This window comes from Melanostigma gelatinosum (genome assembly GCF_949748355.1).
Source record: "Melanostigma gelatinosum genome assembly, chromosome: 6".
In the NCBI taxonomy this organism is placed as follows: domain Eukaryota; kingdom Metazoa; phylum Chordata; class Actinopteri; order Perciformes; family Zoarcidae; genus Melanostigma; species Melanostigma gelatinosum.
Genome location: NC_136639.1, coordinates 3,743,409 through 3,761,160, shown reverse-complemented (window position 1 = coordinate 3,761,160; position 17,752 = coordinate 3,743,409). Strand labels below are relative to the sequence as shown.

The following is a 17,752-nucleotide window of genomic DNA, read 5'->3' as shown; positions in this document are numbered from 1 at the left end:
TAAAGGTGTTCAAATAAGATTTAAATATAATTTTGTATGCATTATTCAATTAATCTCATCGTCTACACTCTGCTTGGTGTCTATTATTTCTCTTCATATCCTCTCACATGTAAACTAAATTTGATTCTGTAACTAAACTTTAAATATAAACCATTTCCTGGACAAACATGACAAACACGACCACGCAGAATAAATGAATCTACAATGAGTGTTATTTGGACTTGGCATTTTATTCACTGAAGTCATTCTCATAATTATGGATAATCGTTTACTTCTTCTAACAAGCGGAAGGGAGCAAACAAAAAACGGTTGGAGGCACGATCCGTGCTCAGGTTGTTAGTGACGAGTGTTAACGTGGAGCAGGAGGTACATTCAGATCGATCACACGTCCTCTGAAGCACGGACACATTATTCGGGAAACCGACCGGCCCATCATAAGCAGGAATGAAACAAAAGCTCTTTATAGATGAAGGATGCTGCGGAGTGATGGTGGTTGCGTATAAAAAATAGAATACAGAGCAGCATCGCTGCCTGTGTACCTGAGTTGCATCTGGCTTTCGTTTCTCCCATCACTCATAGCACTTCAGCGGCTTACGACGAAAAACACACCACATGGAAACAACAGAGATCCAACAAAGATCTCACACTGAACTTCCTGCTGCACAGCGAACAACTCAATGAGTTCCCGTCCTTGGCACTTTTATCTTTGTCAGGCAGAACCAAACTTTGATGGCAGATTATGAAACAAAAGGTTGGGTTACCAGGCACGGACAAACATATATACGGTATATATATATATTTTATGAGAGACGAAAACCTAAAGTTGAATGGTAAGGAAGCAGCGCACATACGGAGAACAGAGGGGATGGAGAGCCGGAGGTTTGAGGGAGGATCCGAGTCGTTTGCTTGGAAAGTGCAATAATATGTAATATCTTTTCTTACAGGGTTAGGGTTAAAGGGTAAGCTTAGGGTTTTACCTCTTCTGTTAATGAACTAACGTCTCCCTTTATTGCGACTCTGATTAATGTTTCACCCCATTTAGGGTTTACACAACTCACTGTAAAATCAGCGTACAATGCTTGTTGTGTTGTCAATGTGTATTAGATGTTGTTTTATGTTTACAATGTAATTAATCTCAATGTCTCAACCTGTATACGTTTCTTTAAATGACAGACTGCTAACACATTTACCTTTTTGACAAGATGATGTGCATAGTCTTGTTCAAATCTCCGCAAAAGGGCTTTTTTCAGAATCTCTGCTTGAGGAAACGCGACGTCTTTCAGTTTCTGCAGACGAAAGAAAAACGGCAACATTTCCGTTAAAATTAAACCAATTAAAACGCGTCGTACAGGAGAGTAGAAACACTGTCTGCGTACCTTTAGTGTGTCCTTCTTCTCGGGAATGTTAGCGGTCTTGTAGTCACGATGTTTGGGAAGTTTTTCTATGAAGAGACTTGATGAAAAGAGAAGAAAAGATCTTCCAACGGACTGATAAACCTTTGTGTTCATGCCTGCACTGAGAACAACATGTCTTCACGTGAAAAACCTCAAACTAGCCAAACAATGAAGGACAAATGAATGTACCAAACACAATGAAACCAGTAACCGCTGATGAGCAGCTGAACACTCACGTGATGTACTTGTTGTAAAGGACGAAGGCGTGCTCGATGTTGCCCTCCTCTGCGTAGATGTTGGCCATGCGGATCATCTCCATCCCGGAGCGGAAGTAGCGGCGCGGCGGCACATCTTCGTTGACTTCCACCGAGCTGCCCTTCTTGGTGAGAGCGCGGACTCGCTCCTCCGGCTGCAGACTGGTGTCGTTGTGGTCGGCCATCGCGACAGCTCGGCCAGAAACGGCGGGGGAGACGAGCTGAGGAGTGAACACTGTGGCGAGTGGAGAGTCTGCAAAGGAACGCTGTGGTGACTAACCTGAAGAAGACCGTGGACACTAACTGTAAGAAAGCTTTTCCAACACTGTGTTATTGTTATTGGTTAAATCCTTAGAATCAAATTCAAAGATATTTCACATGTAATATTGCGATGATGTGATGACTTGATCATTATTAATGAGTGTTTTTAGTAAATCTATCCAGTAAGTGTGCAAGAAGACACCATATCCTGCATGAAGTATCATAAAAGAAACAGCGTCCCTCTCTTCACATCCTGGCTGAGTATATTTGGAGGAACACTGCGACTCTGCTGGGAGGGTCCATTCGGTACGACTCGACTATTGATCAAACGAAGACGAACGTGAGAACCCTTCATCAGCGCGCTGACTAACGGTCAGACGGTTCGTATTGATTCAGTGTCAAGAGACCAGTTGTTCAGCTCAAGAGGTCGAGGAACTGCTCAGAGGTTTATACTCTCTTTGTATTTTTAAAAGAACCGTAATTCACTTTTATTCAAGTGTTTACAGTGTGAACGGTTGTACAATCACTGTTAGTGGTGTAAAGTACATTTACTCAAATACTGTCCTAAAGTAAACATTTACTTCTACTTTACTTACTTTTCCATTTCATGAAACTTTAACTTTCTACTCTACGACATCTCAGGGGCAAATATTTTACTTTTTACTTCATTTGTGTGACAGCTTAAGTTACTTTTCCTCCCCTTTCAACTCATGAAAACTTGACTTTTTAGAGATTTGTGGTTCTCACAGGAGGATGAAGCTACAAACATATGATGACCTGGTAGAATATGAAGCATTGCTGTCGAATAAACTACACAACAGAATATAAAGGAGTTAAAATGAGCATTAAAATGCAAAATACACATTAATATGAACCAGACACTTTATATACAAATGTAAAACACTGACAGGGAACATGTTACTACACAATGACTACTTTTTACTTTTGACACTATCAGTAGGCCACACTTTGGTGATACACACTTTTACTTCAGTAAGATGTTTAAATGCAGGACTTTCACTTGTACTGTTGTGTTTTCACTGAGTGGTATTCGTACTTTTCAGTAAGTAAAGGATCTAAATACCACTTTATCTTATCGCCATATTCCCCCCCCCCCACACACACACACACACACATACACACACACACACGCACACGCACACACGCGCGCACACACACACACACACACACAAACATCAAACGACGTCACGTTAGCCGCACTTAGCTAACTCAGCTAACTTAGCGCAGTAACGTGACGAGTTTAAACCGGTTTAAGCAACTAACGGTCACTGAACACAGTCGTCGTCATTCTTACCTGATAGAGCTATAAACCGAAGCTCCCACAGAGCTACATGTAGCCTCAATTAAAAAACACGAAGAATCAGATATAGCAGAGTCGTTTCAGTGGGCTGAGCCTCCAGCATCTGTAGCTTCACTTCCGCAATCACAACAACTTCCGCCTGACGCATGACGCGTCATTGGGGACGTAAATTATTTTCCTATTGAAAATAATTTTATAGCCAATAAAAAAGAATAGATAAAAAAATATATATATTTGTACAGATGCTTTGTTGATCTGATGGTCATTTGACTTATTTATTTATTCCGGTTTTCTTTTGGGTTTTTTAAGTATTCCTAATACAGTAAAAAACATGATTTTTTTAGTTTAGTCTATTTCTGTGTATATCTTGCATGCGCTGTCCTCCAGTCTGTGTTTAATTTTTTCCTTACTGTAAGTGAATCATCCTCTCAATATACAGTCTATGGCCAGGACCCCTGTTTTTTCCCACTGAGCCAGGGCAAGCTTATTTCAATACGCTCACAACAGATGTAACTGTACAGCCAAAACTAACAAATTATACAGTAATGTACAGTAGTCTAAGCGGCTCGTTGGTCTAGGGTCACATTGTGTTTTTTATGGTTTTAAATTTCTGCTCTGTTAAGCACTTTGTGATTTTTTTGTCTGTGAAAAGCGCTCTATAAATACATTTTATTATTATTTATGATTAGGTCAGTCATTTATAAAACTATTGCTGGAATAAACATTAAAACATATTGGCTGTGCATGAAAACAAAATACATAACACACATGTGACAACACATTGGTGGGCATCACACTCACAACATGTTATCTTTGTGCTAGCTCAAATGCACATGTAGTGCAGACGGACACCAATTCCATACAGCACTAAACAACGAAAATAAACATTATTTTCGGTACAGTACACGCACATTAAATGTTCTCGAACATGAAGGATAACAAAATCTATAACTGTAGGATGGTCTTAAAATGCTAAACATTATTAGCCTTGCAGTTCTCTCCTGAACGCTTAGTCACTTGAAAAGAAGGATTTCACATCCTGCTTCGCTCTTCACGTCCCGCTAGCTTTCTCTGGAGTACAGTGCCTTCTAGTGGCTTTAGTGGCAACATCATTGTTCCCACTAGGTCAGTCACTTATAAAACTATTGCTGGAATAAACATGAAAACATATTGGCTGTGCATGAAAACAAAATACATAACACACATGTGACAACACATTGGTGGGCATCACACTCACAACATGTTATCTTTGTGCTAATCATCATATGGGCCTTGACAGGTTCTACGCTCCAGTGTAAGACATTAAAGTTCTCGCTATTCCCACTACAGCGACAGCGGCACCAACCAACAATCCTGCTTTCAGGAGACCATTGGGACAGCGAAACCACCAACTTGTGGTCTGAGTCTCAGCAGCTTCAGACGTGACATCATTGTCATGCTGAGCCTCCTTTAGACGCTGCTCAAGGTCATTCATTTTGACCGACGTGACATCATTGTCATGCTGAGCCTCCTTTAGACGCTGCTCAAGGTCATTCATTTTGACCAACTCGACATCATTGTCATGCTCAGCCCCCTTTAGACGCTGCTCAAGGTCATTCATTTTGACCGACTTGACATCATTGTCATGCTGAGCCCCCTTAAGACGCTGCTCAAGGTCTTTCATTTTGACCGACTTGATAATATTATGCTGCTCAAGGTCATTCATTTTGACCGACTTGACATCATTGTCCTGCTGAGCCTTCTTTAGACACTGATCAAGCATCAAGTCATTCATTTTGACTGACTTGGTATGATTGACATACTGAGCCTTCATTAGCTGCTGCTTAAGGCCATTAATTTCAGCCGACATGACACCATTAAGCATCTCAAGTTCAGATATGTTCATCGACTTGATATGATTGTCATTCTGAGCCTTCTCTTGCTGCCGCTTAAGGTCATTCATTACGGCCGACTTGATACCATTGTCAATCTGAGCCTCCTCTAGATGCCACTCAAGGTCATTCACTTTGGCCGACGTGATACCATTGTCCGCCTCAGCCGCCGCTAGGTGCAACTCAAGGTCATTCACTTTGGCCGACTTGATATCATTGTCCGCCTCAGCCGCTGCTAGCTGCAACTCAAGGAGATTCATTTTGACCGACTTGATATGATTGTCAATCTGAGCATCCTTTAGACTCCACTCAAGGACATTCATTTGGGCCGACAAGATATCATTACGCTTATCAATGTCATTAATTTTGACCGACTTGATATCATTGTCATCCTGAGCCTCCTTTAGATGCTGCTCAAGGTCATTAATTCGGACCGACATGACATCATTGTCCTGGTGATTCACCCTTCGAGGTTCCCTAGGTTCATTCATTTGTGCCTGATTCATATTTATCTTTCGTCCTTCCATTTTACTGGTGTCTCTTGAAAGTCCTCAATAACAGTCCTCAAAACTCTGGTTTATGCTCTTGAATGCTTGTTTGAAGAAAGGAGATGCACTTGTGACTGGTGACTATAGTTCTCTCTGGGGTAGGTGATTGTGCCACTCATCTGTGACGTCATCGCGTTCTATAGGGTTGCCTTTGATCTTGACGAATCATGCGTGACGTCATTCCGTTCTAGAAGGTGTATCTGAAGTGATGTCATTTGTGACACTTTGCCTTTGATCTTGATGAATCATGCGTAACATCATTCTATGCGCCAGCTGTGGCCGTCTGGCGACCGATTGCGTCACAGCGGCTGCGACGAGGCTGTCCCATTTAGAAGACTCCTTTCAATGTATAAATGCAGAAATGAATGAATACATGATGAAATAAATACAGAACTAATTAAATGCTGAAATAAATGCTGAAATGAATAAATAAAATAGTAAATAAATGCTGAAATGAATAAATAAAATAGTAAATAAATGCAGAAATTAATAAATAAAATAGTAAATGAATGCAGAAATTAATAAATACAATGGTAAATAAATGCTGAAATGAATAAATAAAATAGTAAATAAATGCAGAAATTAATAAATAAAATAGTAAATAAATTCTGAAATTAATAAATAAAATAGTAAATAAATGCTGAAATTAATAAATTAAATTTGATACCGAAACAGGACGTAAATAAATAAATCTATTTCTACATTTCTGTATTCCTTTATTCATTTATTTCTGTGTCTGTATGTTAGTGAGGTAGGCGGTCCGAACCTCATTCTTAAGCAGGATTGGTCGAGTAGGGGAGCAAGACAGAAGCAACCGATTCCTAGCAAATCATCCCTGCAACGACGTCAAATAACTATCTAGCAGCACTGATGGCTTCGACCGGGCGGCCGCTGGCAGACCTGCTGCGGGATGTTTTCCATGCTAAATCCCTTGTGTAGACTAAATTACTATCGCCGGTGATGAGTGATTTATTGATTCATGCTGTGCGTCAGATCACATTCCTGTAAAGTGTGCGATGATATATTCTGCAACGTCCTTATTCTCTGATTATAGCTTGTCCTCTTCACTTGATTCTAGCCGAGGTTTCAAGACTGTTTGGTCCGTACATTGGAGGGAGAAGGAGGCGAACTGTTGCTGCGTGCACAACTTCATTCGTACACTCACTCTTTCTGTTGTATCGAGGACAAAGCGATACGCCAGAGATAGACTTGCTGCTGCAGGACGAGGGGAAAACACGTCTTACATTCCAACGTAAGTCAGGCATCATGATTGACAGACGTATTTTTCTTGAATCAAGTTACCTTTCAAAAATATTAAACGTTATTATATTTCAAGTTAGATCGGTTGTTTGTATTATTATCATCTATTTTTTGGTAGTCATACTGATCCAGATGACTTTAGATCATTTATTTTAGAGGCATATCCAAAACTCAGACAAGGGGGAGGATTTGAGTTGCTCAAAATCTCTGGAACAACACGAAGTCACCAACTGATCATCATACCATGTCCCAATGAGGGTTACCATGTGAGACATTTGAAAGATCCACAAACACAGATTGGTCACGCTACAATTGTCATCCGACCACTCCAAAGAAACCTGAATCTGGACCCTGTAAGATCCTCACTTTTAAATTGGTGTTCCCATATGGCAAGAGCATGAACATTTACATAAGTATGTTACATTTTAAAATGATCTTGTTTACGTGCACGCCAACCAGAATGAGCGCGTTGGACCACCTCAGAAATGTGTGACGTGTGGAGAGGAGTTCCCTCTTCCAAGAATCAAGGCTCACAGTGATGAGTGAGGTATCGCTCTACAGAACTAAAACGTCACATTTGTCAAGCACTCAAGTAGTCGTACATCAGACATTAAGCATTAGGCTCTGGAGTCTGCCAAAAGATGTAACGCATTTTGAATGTGGATGATCCTGTATGATCCTGAACGCTACAGAGCCCTGTAGCGCCTCTCAGAGGGGAGGAGTTGAACAGCTTGTGTCCAGGGTGTGAGGGGTCTGCAGTGATCTTTCCAGCCCGCTTCCTGACTCTGGAGGTGAACAAGTCCAGGATGGAGGGCAGGCTGGAACCAATGATCCTCTCTGCAGACCTAACAATCCGTTGCAGTCTGTTTCTGTCCTGCTTGGTGGCCGATCCAAACCACACAGTGATGGAAGAACAGAGAACAGACTGGATGATGGCTGAGTAGAAAATAATTAGCAGTTCCTGAGGCAGGTTGAACTTCCTGAGCTGGCGCAGAAAGTACAACCTCTGCTGGGCCTTTTTCTGATGGTGTCGATGTTGGGAGCCCACATCAGGTCCCGGGAGATTGTGGATCCCAGAAACTTGAAGGTCTCCACAGCAGAAACAGTGTTGTTGAGTATGGTGAGGGGGGGGGGGGGGGGGGGGCAGTGTTGGGGGGCTCCTCCTGAAGTCCACTGTCATCTCCACAGTCTTGAGCTTGTTCAGCTCCAGGTTGTTTCACATCCTGCTTCGCTCTTCACGTCCCGCTAGCTTTCTCTGGAGTACAGTGCCTTCTAGTGGCAACATCATTGTTCCCACTAGGTCAGTCACTTATAAAACTATTGCTGGAATAAACATGAAAACATATTGGCTGTGCATGAAAACAAAATACATAACACACATGTGACAACACATTGGTGGGCATCACACTCACAACATGTTATCTTAATTTATTATAAAAAATAAAGGTGTTCAAATAATATTTAAATATAATTTTGTATGCATTATTCAATTAATCTCATCCTCTACACTGGGTGTATAGTAATGTTAAATGTCTGTGCTTGGTGTCTATTATTTCTCTTCATATCCTCTCACATGTAAACTAAATTTGATTCTGTAACTAAACTTTAAATATAAACCATTTCCTGGACAAACATGACAAACACGACCACGCAGAATAAATGAATCTACAATGAGTGTTATTTGGACTTGGCATTTTATTCACTGAAGTCATTCTCATAATTATGGATAATCGTTTACTTCTTCTAACAAGCGGAAGGGAGCAAACAAAAAACGGTTGGAGGCACGATCCGTGCTCAGGTTGTTAGTGACGAGTGTTAACGTGGAGCAGGAGGTACATTCAGATCGATCACACGTCCTCTGAAGCACGGACACATTATTCGGGAAACCGACCGGCCGACCGGCCCATCATAAGCAGGAATGAAACAAAAGCTCTTTATAGATGAAGGATGCTGCGGAGTGATGGTGGTTGCGTATAAAAAATAGAATACAGAGCAGCATCGCTGCCTGTGTACCTGAGTTGCATCTGGCTTTCGTTTCTCCCATCACTCATAGCACTTCAGCGGCTTACGATGAAAAACACACCACATGGAAACAACAGAGATCCAACAAAGATCTCACACTGAACTTCCTGCTGCACAGCGAACAACTCAATGAGTTCCCGTCCTTGGCACTTTTATCTTTGTCAGGCAGAACCAAACTTTGATGGCAGATTATGAAACAAAAGGTTGGGTTACCAGGCACGGACAAACATATATACGGTATATATATATATTTTATGAGAGACGAAAACCTAAAGTTGAATGGTAAGGAAGCAGCGCACATACGGAGAACAGAGGGGATGGAGAGCCGGAGGTTTGAGGGAGGATCCGAGTCGTTTGCTTGGAAAGTGCAATAATATGTAATATCTTTTCTTACAGGGCAAAATGAAGAAAAGTGAAATAAAGGTTTGCGACGTTGTTTTCTTTGAGAACAACTGAAGTCAGTAGAAATAGTGAACTCGTGGGTCGGCGTTTGCTCAGAACCGTCCTGACGGTAAAACGAGTGTTTCCTCCAGTAAAATGTCTCCGCTTTGATAAAACAGTCCCGAGTGTTCTGGTGACAAAGAATCACCGCAGATCCATCATGGACACGGTGTCGTCGGTGATGTTGACGTGTCCCGCGTGCTGACGAGAAGAAGAGACAGATTTCAGTTTGAGGATTCTCACACGGACGGAAAAAAACGCAGTACTGCTTGTACTTTATACATCGAATATGTTCACACACTAATGCTGTTTAAAAGAACCTACCGAACAGAAAGATAGATAAATAAATAGATTTGATACTTTATTTATCCGCAGGGGGAAGTTCTGTTCTGTAGATTATCCAGACTGACTTTGGGACATTTGTTTCTACAAAGATCTGTTACCGTTAATGCTGTTAACACCATGAACACATATCAATTCATCATCATTAATTCACTACCTCAAAACTCTCACAACCTGAGCCGGACAGACACCACGAGAGGTTAGTGATTTAGGAGATCAGAGCCATGACGACGAAATCTAAAATCTAAAATGACCACACTTGTTTCCAGTGCAGTTTATCTTGGTCTCACTGGATCAGATTAGTCTCAAGTAAAGGACAGTCTGTTGTAGTAAGTTGCTGATATAAAGCGCTCTGCATTAGAAACATGAGAGCAGCAGCGTGAGTGGAGGTGGACTCACTGTAAACAGAGGGGGGTCTTTGCTGTGCGGGTGAAAGCCTTTCTGTTTACACGTGGAGATCTCGTCTGTTCCTCGATCAGTCAACCTGAAGTAGCCGATTCTGAGAGAAACACACACACACACACACACACACACACACAGGTCAGCGTGGAGAAGAGACACGGCAGCATGCCGACACACACAGGTAACGGTTGGAAGGAGAGCGAGCTGAAAGACTGAAACTCTGTTTTTGATGCTTGTAGAGACGGGACGGCAGCAGGTCTTCCGACTCACTCGTTAAACTTGGGCGAGCAGACGATGGCGATGGCCTCCGGCATCATCATCTGGTAGGAGCAGTGTGTGTGGAGGTCCACGCTGGACAGGAAGGCCGTCTGCGTGGGGTGAGTCTGGGAAACACACAGAGTCAGTTTAACTGGTGTTCAACGCACAAACACATGCCCAATGTTTCAAATTGTTGGTTTTGTGAAGCCTTGACTTCGGCATGTTTGCGACCAGTGAGCGAAAGTGACCGTGTTTGGACTGCAGATGAGTGACGCCGCGGTAAAGACGCCGTATACATCTCTGGCAGCGACCTGTCAATCACAGTAAGCCCCGCCCTAAAGCATCCCCTGCTTTATGGTCTGTTTGACTCTAAATGGACCATAATGTACTAAATGAACATCATGCTGTGTTGAAGAAGACTTGAAACTAGATTGAGACATAAACTCATGTTTACAATGTTTACTGAGGTAATGAATCAAGAGAGAAGTAGAGTCTTTTTCTCATAGACGTCTATACAACCAGAGGAGTCGCCCCCTGCTGGACACTAGAGAGAATGCAGGTTTAACACACTTCTACTTTGGCTTCACTTTTCAGAACCGGAGGTTGCCGCCTGGTTTTTATCCACTGACAGGCTCAGATTGTTATTATTAATGTCTGACAACATTATGGAAACAAGTCTCGCTGACGGAGAAGTCTCGTTCTGAAATCCCGCAAGGTGCCGTGTTGCAGAAGTGTAATGGTAATTACTTACTTAGTATATATTTTTACTCAGTACATTGTATTCATGCATAAGTAATTTTGCTCTGAACTTTGTTGAACTTCACCGTGTCTCTGTTGTGCAAAAGACGAATTCTCCCTCTCTGTTCACATAGATAACTAACTGTGTTGTATGAGAATGTTCCAGCGCCAAGGCCTTTGGGCCACTTGCTTTGGTTGCTGACCGTTTGTTTTTCATTGCTGTTCCTATCAGTCTGAGACCGAAATGTCTGTAACATTGGCCATCGGCCCCCACCGTTGCTCATTCTGTATAAAGAAAGCTTGTTCACCTTTCTCTTGGTTCTTCCTCACTGAGACTGTACGCATTCTGTTGTGATTAGTGGTGTCACGGATCACGGATCACGGATCGTTCCGTGATTAGTGGTGTCACGGATCGTTCCGTGATCCGTTCGGATCACCCCTCACGGTTCGGATCACCCGTGAACCGCGGATCAATCGAGTATTTTTTCTTTACAGTGTAATCATCATAGTGTGTAAAGTTCTACTGTTGCTGTTCCTTTTCAAGTAACAAGTCCCCGAATATCAATGCAGAGTGTCAGTGAACAGATATGAAGCAGTAGTGTGTTCACGTGAACGGAGCAGCTTTGAAGCATTTAACGGTGAAGTCTTGGTGAGCGGAGGAACGTCAGAAGCCGCGGTGTCATTTAAGTCGCAAGTTTGGGAACATTTTGTGTTCCTTGTAACGTATAATGACGGATGAGGGTGGTGGACAAAGCGTTACGGTATGTAGGCGTTATTTAAAGAGACACACGACAACGGCAAAACATCCGGCATGTCCACACATATGAAGAGACACCATCCCGTCTGTCAGCGACGGGGACACTCCGGTGTGGAAAACAAAGGATTTCTAAATCTGGTTAAAATGCTTGAGCCACGCTACGAAATCCACTCACGCACCCACTTCAGTGTGAAGCTGTGACAGGCCTCTATGAGAAGGAAAAGACTGAGACCGCTTTCACCACGGCGGAGTGATTCTTAGTCCGGTGCTGTAGACACGCCCCCTCTGTGAGAGTCACACAGACACACACCTGGGGCAGGTGCTGTAGACACGCCCCCTCTGTGAGAGTCACACGGACACACACCTGGTTCAGGTGCTGTAGACACGCCCCCTCTGTGAGAGTCACACAGACACACACCTGGTTCAGGTGCTGTAGACACGCCCCCTCTGTGAGAGTCACACAGACACACACCTGGGGCAGGTGCTGTAGACACGCCCCCTCTGTGAGCGTCACACAGACACACACCTGGTTCAGGTGCTGTAGACACGCCCCCTCTGTGAGAGTCACACAGACACACACCTGGTTCAGGTGCTGTAGACACGCCCCCTCTGTGAGAGTCACACAGACACACACCTGGGGCAGGTGCTGTAGACACGCCCCCTCTGTAAGAGTCACACGGACACACACCTGGTTCAGGTGCTGTAGACACGCCCCCTCTGTGAGAGTCACACAGACACACACCTGGGGCAGGTGCTGTAGACACGCCCCCTCTGTAAGAGTCACACGGACACACACCTGGTTCAGGTGCTGTAGACACGCCCCCTCTGTGAGAGTCACACGGACACACACCTGGTTCAGGTGCTGTAGACACGCCCCCTCTGTGAGAGTCACACAGACACACACCTGGTTCAGGTGCTGTAGACACGCCCCCTCTGTGAGAGTCACACGGACACACACCTGGTTCAGGTGCTGTAGACACGCCCCCTCTGTGAGTCACACACACACACACCTGGTTCAGGTGCTGACAGAAGTGTCAGAGTGAAGCTAGACAGGCCCAATAATATTCCAGTCACCACAGAAAGGTCGACCCTCTCCCCAGACAATGGAGATATTCTCATCTTTTTGAAAATAATGTCACAGTAATGGTAAACATTGTGTATTTGAATGGCATAACCTGACAGGAAGTAAACACAGACCCAAGGTGTTGCTGAGCAGTTCAGTTCAGTGTAAACAGTGGACGCTAGCTCACTGGCTGTTTCTTTCTTTCAACATTGATGAAAGGACGAGGATATCAACATACCTCATGTTGCACTTCAACTGAACAGAATTCTTGAATGTATTATTTTTATTTATTTATTTCATTTTGTTTCAAATTGGACGTCTTCAATATTTTTGTTTTCATGTAAGGCTATAGCCCAAAGTTCTTTGCTTTAAGTGTTCTTGAAGTTCTTTAATTAATAAATGGAAAGCAAAGTTATATTTGTCTCCTCCCCTTTTCTTTGTTGATCCGAAAAATGATCCGAACCGTGACTCCTGAACCGTGATCCGAACCGAACCGTGAGGTTTGTGATCCGTTACACCCCTAGTTGTGACGATTGAACCTTCTCTGCGCAGAGAATAAATACTGAAAAAGACAACCTGGTTTTTGGTGTTATGTATTTCAGCATTAAATAACTCACGCAAAGCGGGTATAGGAATAAGAGCGAGAATTAGTCAGACACAATAACAAACAGTCCACTGCTGATTCATTACAGCTACGACAGTCACTAGTACTCGTCTGTGTGAGTCAGAAGACGTTTAAACAGTTAAAGTTTTAGCAGAGACGCTTGTGTATTCCTTTAATGTTTTTCAGCAGGATCAGCTCGTACTTGTGAGAACAGCAGATGATGATTAGTTCTTCCATCTTTACTCACGTGTATCCAGCCGAGGGTGATGAGATCGTACTGGTCCTGTATGAGGAAGAGTTCCTCCTCATTTTCCGTGTCGCAATAGTCCGGTCCTCCGCTCTGCTTCGGTACGATGACGTGGGTCACGGTGAACGCATTTCTGGTCTGGAGCAAACACAAAATAAGACGTCACGCTGTTGCAATCCTTTAAATTATGCATCGAAACCGTCTCCCAAAAAAAGCTCCAAACAAAAAGTAATGGAGCACCGAAAAAGCTCTCCGTCATGCACACAAAAACAGTGACGGGAGCGTTTAGTTAACGATATAATACAAAGAAAAGCCACAGCAGAGCTGGGACAGTGAGAGAAGTGTCAGGTTATGTTCTCCCCCTCTGGGGTGGGAGGTCAGCTGATGTCTCCGTTTCAAAGTCCACATTCATTATATCGTCTCAGAGAAACATCCTTTGTTTCACCAGAACATAAACAGGGGATTTCCTTCTTTAACCATCTCAGGTCATGGATTTCAAAAATGCAAAAATCCAGATTTAAAGACACAATGAGAAACATGTTGTTAACATCTCATTTATACATGTTTTGCTTCCTGTAAACGATCTCTTCAGAGGCTTACCAGTTTGCCGCACAGAATGCCGCACGTCTCCACGGCTCGGCTCGTGTTGGCCTCGGCCAACCTCAGAAAGCTCCGGCACAGCTCGGCCGGAACGGCCAACTGCCGGAGAGCGTCCACCATTGTGTCTGCAAAAATAAAAACACATGCAGACGAATACAAGTTAGACTCTTGTGGTGTTCTGAAACGAGGCATGGCGCAAACAGGAAATGAAGTAGGTCAGGAGGGAATAAATCAGCTCAGAAGTGCAAATACTTTAAAATAGTATTTAAATCCCTGTGAAGGCCGGGCCCCCCTCGCGTCAGATTAACTCACTGTTGTTCCCCGGGCTGACCAGAGAGCCGGGCTTGAGCGACCGGTCGAAGGTGGGCAGGGCGGCGGCGCCGGGTGTGCCGATGGTCGCGGGCGGGCGGTCGTGTTGGTGGTTGTTGTCCCCTGGGCTCTGCGGGGCGGCGTGGGACCCCTGCGGCAGGGGTCCCTGGATGCCTGGCAGGAGGGGCGTGTCGGAGGGAGGCGCGGTGGGAGCGCCGAACTCCAGGAGAACGCGCTGGCGCTCCTTCTCCAGCTCCTGGCGGCGGATCATCTCCTCGAAGGCACTGAACTGCTCCTGCTCCCGCTGCCGCCGCTGCATCTCGGCCACGCGCTCCCGCTCGGCGTCCAGCGCCCGCTGCTTGGACTGCTCCCGCACCGCCGCCTCCTGCTCCGCTTTCTAAGCAGGAAACACACATCGGTTGCTCTCTTTTTTTGTGTCTGTTGTTCTTCAACAACATTGCAGTTTTGTTGCAGAGTAATTCATGTTTGGACTTAATATCGATGTTATATAAAGTGTGACTATTTAAGGTCAATGTGTTTGTTTTACCTCCGTCTGTTAATGAACTAACGTCTCCCTTTATTGCGACTCTGATTAATGTTTCACCCCATTTAGGGTTTACACAACTCACTGTAAAATCAGCGTACAATGCTTGTTGTGTTGTCAATGTGTATTAGATGTTGTTTTATGTTTACAATGTAATTAATCTCAATGTCTCAACCTGTATACGTTTCTTTAAATGACAGACTGCTAACACATTTACCTTTTTGACAAGATGATGTGCATAGTCTTGTTCAAATCTCCGCAAAAGGGCTTTTTTCAGAATCTCTGCTTGAGGAAACGCGACGTCTTTCAGTTTCTGCAGACGAAAGAAAAACGGCAACATTTCCGTTAAAATGAAACCAATTAAAACGCGTTGTACAGGAGAGTAGAAACACTGTCTGCGTACCTTTAGTGTGTCCTTCTTCTCGGGAATGTTAGCGGTCTTGTAGTCACGATGTTTGGGAAGTTTTTCTATGAAGAGACTTGATGAAAAGAGAAGAAAAGATCTTCCAACGGACTGATAAACCTTTGTGTTCATGCCTGCACTGAGAACAACATGTCTTCACGTGAAAAACCTCAAACTAGCCAAACAATGAAGGACAAATGAATGTACCAAACACAATGAAACCAGTAACCGCTGATGAGCAGCTGAACACTCACGTGATGTACTTGTTGTAAAGGACGAAGGCGTGCTCGATGTTGCCCTCCTCTGCGTAGATGTTGGCCATGCGGATCATCTCCATCCCGGAGCGGAAGTAGCGACGCGGCGGCACATCTTCGTTGACTTCCACCGAGCTGCCCTTCTTGGTGAGAGCGCGGACTCGCTCCTCCGGCTGCAGACTGGTGTCGTTGTGGTCGGCCATCGCGACAGCTCGGCCAGAAACGGCGGGGGAGACGAGCTGAGGAGTGAACACTGTGGCGAGTGGAGAGTCTGCAAAGGAACGCTGTGGTGACTAACCTGAAGAAGACCGTGGACACTAACTGTAAGAAAGCTTTTCCAACACTGTGTTATTGTTATTGGTTAAATCCTTAGAATCAAATTCAAAGATATTTCACATGTAATATTGCGATGATGTGATGACTTGATCATTATTAATGAGTGTTTTTAGTAAATCTATTCAGTAAGTGTGCAAGAAGACACCATATCCTGCATGAAGTATCATAAAAGAAACAGCGTCCCTCTCTTCACATCCTGGCTGAGTATATTTGGAGGAACACTGCGACTCTGCTGGGAGGGTCCATTCGGTACGACTCGACTATTGATCAAACGAAGACGAACGTGAGAACCCTTCATCAGCGCGCTGACTAACGGTCAGACGGTTCGTATTGATTCAGTGTCAAGAGACCAGTTGTTCAGCTCAAGAGGTCGAGGAACTGCTCAGAGGTTTATACTCTCTTTGTATTTTTAAAAGAACCGTAATTCACTTTTATTCAAGTGTTTACAGTGTGAACGGTTGTACAATCACTGTTAGTGGTGTAAAGTACATTTACTCAAATACTGTCCTAAAGTAAACATTTACTTCTACTTTACTTACTTTTCCATTTCATGAAACTTTAACTTTCTACTCTACGACATCTCAGGGGCAAATATTTTACTTTTTACTTCATTTGTGTGACAGCTTAAGTTACTTTTCATCCCCTTTCAACTCATGAAAACTTGACTTTTTAGAGATTTGTGGTTCTCACAGGAGGATGAAGCTACAAACATATGATGACCTGGTAGAATATGAAGCATTGCTGTAGAATAAACTACACAACAGTATATAAAGGAGTTAAAATGAGCATTAAAATGCAAAATACACATTAATATAAACCAAAGACACTTTATATACAAATGTAAAACACTGACAGGGAACATGTTACTACACAATGACTACTTTTTACTTTTGACACTATCAGTAGGCCACACTTTGGTGATACACACTTTTACTTCAGTAAGATGTTTAAATGCAGGACTTTCACTTGTACTGTTGTGTTTTCACTGATTGGTATTAGTACTTTTCAGTAAGTAAAGGATCTAAATACCACTTTAGCTTATCGCCATATTTTCTGTATATTTATCATCTTTATAATCTGACATTTCGTGTCAGAATTAGCTGTCACTCACTTCTTTTTTCTCTCTTTCTCTCACACACACACACACACACACACACACACACACACACACACACACACACACACACACACACACACACGACGTCGCGTTAGCCGCACTTAGCTAACTCAGCTAATTTAGCGCAGTAACGTGACGAGTTTAAACCGGTTTAAGCAACTAACGGTCACTGAACACAGTCGTCGTCATTCTTACCTGATAGAGCTGTAAACCGAAGCTCCCACAGAGCTACATGTAGCCTCAATTAAAAAACACGAAGAATCAGATATAGCAGAGTTGTTTCAGTGGGCTGAGCCTCCAGCATCTGTAGCTTCACTTCCGCAATCACAACAACTTCCGCCTGACGCATGACGCATGACGCGTCATTGGGGACGTAAATTATTTTCCTATTGAAAATAATTTTATA

The 17,752-nt window shown here is 43.5% G+C and overlaps 2 protein-coding genes across 5 annotated transcripts; both read right to left on the bottom strand.

Moving 5' to 3' along the window:
- Positions 1-225: 225 nt before the first annotated feature.
- Positions 226-3,335, bottom strand: LOC306778936 (STAM-binding protein-like A). Of its 2 annotated transcripts, none has more exons than XM_079270680.1 (4): positions 3,225-3,335; positions 1,631-1,901; positions 1,377-1,452; positions 226-1,286 (listed from the first exon to the last, which is right to left on the bottom strand). In XM_079270680.1, the coding sequence occupies exons 2-4, from the start codon at positions 1,831-1,833 to the stop codon at positions 1,119-1,121; spliced, it is 447 nt and encodes a 148-aa protein (XP_079126806.1). In that variant the 5' UTR covers positions 1,834-1,901; positions 3,225-3,335; the 3' UTR covers positions 226-1,118. The 2 variants fall into 2 exon arrangements, with proteins under 2 accessions (XP_079126806.1, XP_079126807.1); XM_079270681.1 differs by having other exon boundaries at positions 1,631-1,928; positions 3,225-3,305.
- Positions 3,336-8,595: 5,260 nt separating this feature from the next.
- LOC306779102 (STAM-binding protein-like A) lies at positions 8,596-17,671 on the bottom strand. Of its 3 annotated transcripts, none has more exons than XM_079270868.1 (10): positions 17,542-17,671; positions 15,894-16,164; positions 15,640-15,715; positions 15,454-15,549; positions 14,696-15,089; positions 14,384-14,508; positions 13,784-13,921; positions 10,387-10,499; positions 10,114-10,213; positions 8,596-9,573 (listed from the first exon to the last, which is right to left on the bottom strand). In XM_079270868.1, the coding sequence occupies exons 2-10, from the start codon at positions 16,094-16,096 to the stop codon at positions 9,517-9,519; spliced, it is 1,302 nt and encodes a 433-aa protein (XP_079126994.1). In that variant the 5' UTR covers positions 16,097-16,164; positions 17,542-17,671; the 3' UTR covers positions 8,596-9,516. The 3 variants fall into 3 exon arrangements, with proteins under 3 accessions (XP_079126994.1, XP_079126995.1, XP_079126996.1); XM_079270869.1 differs by having other exon boundaries at positions 15,894-16,191; positions 17,542-17,629; XM_079270870.1 differs by lacking the exons at positions 8,596-9,573; positions 10,114-10,213; positions 10,387-10,499 and adding an exon at positions 12,758-12,856.
- Between the last annotated feature and the right edge of the window lie 81 nt (positions 17,672-17,752).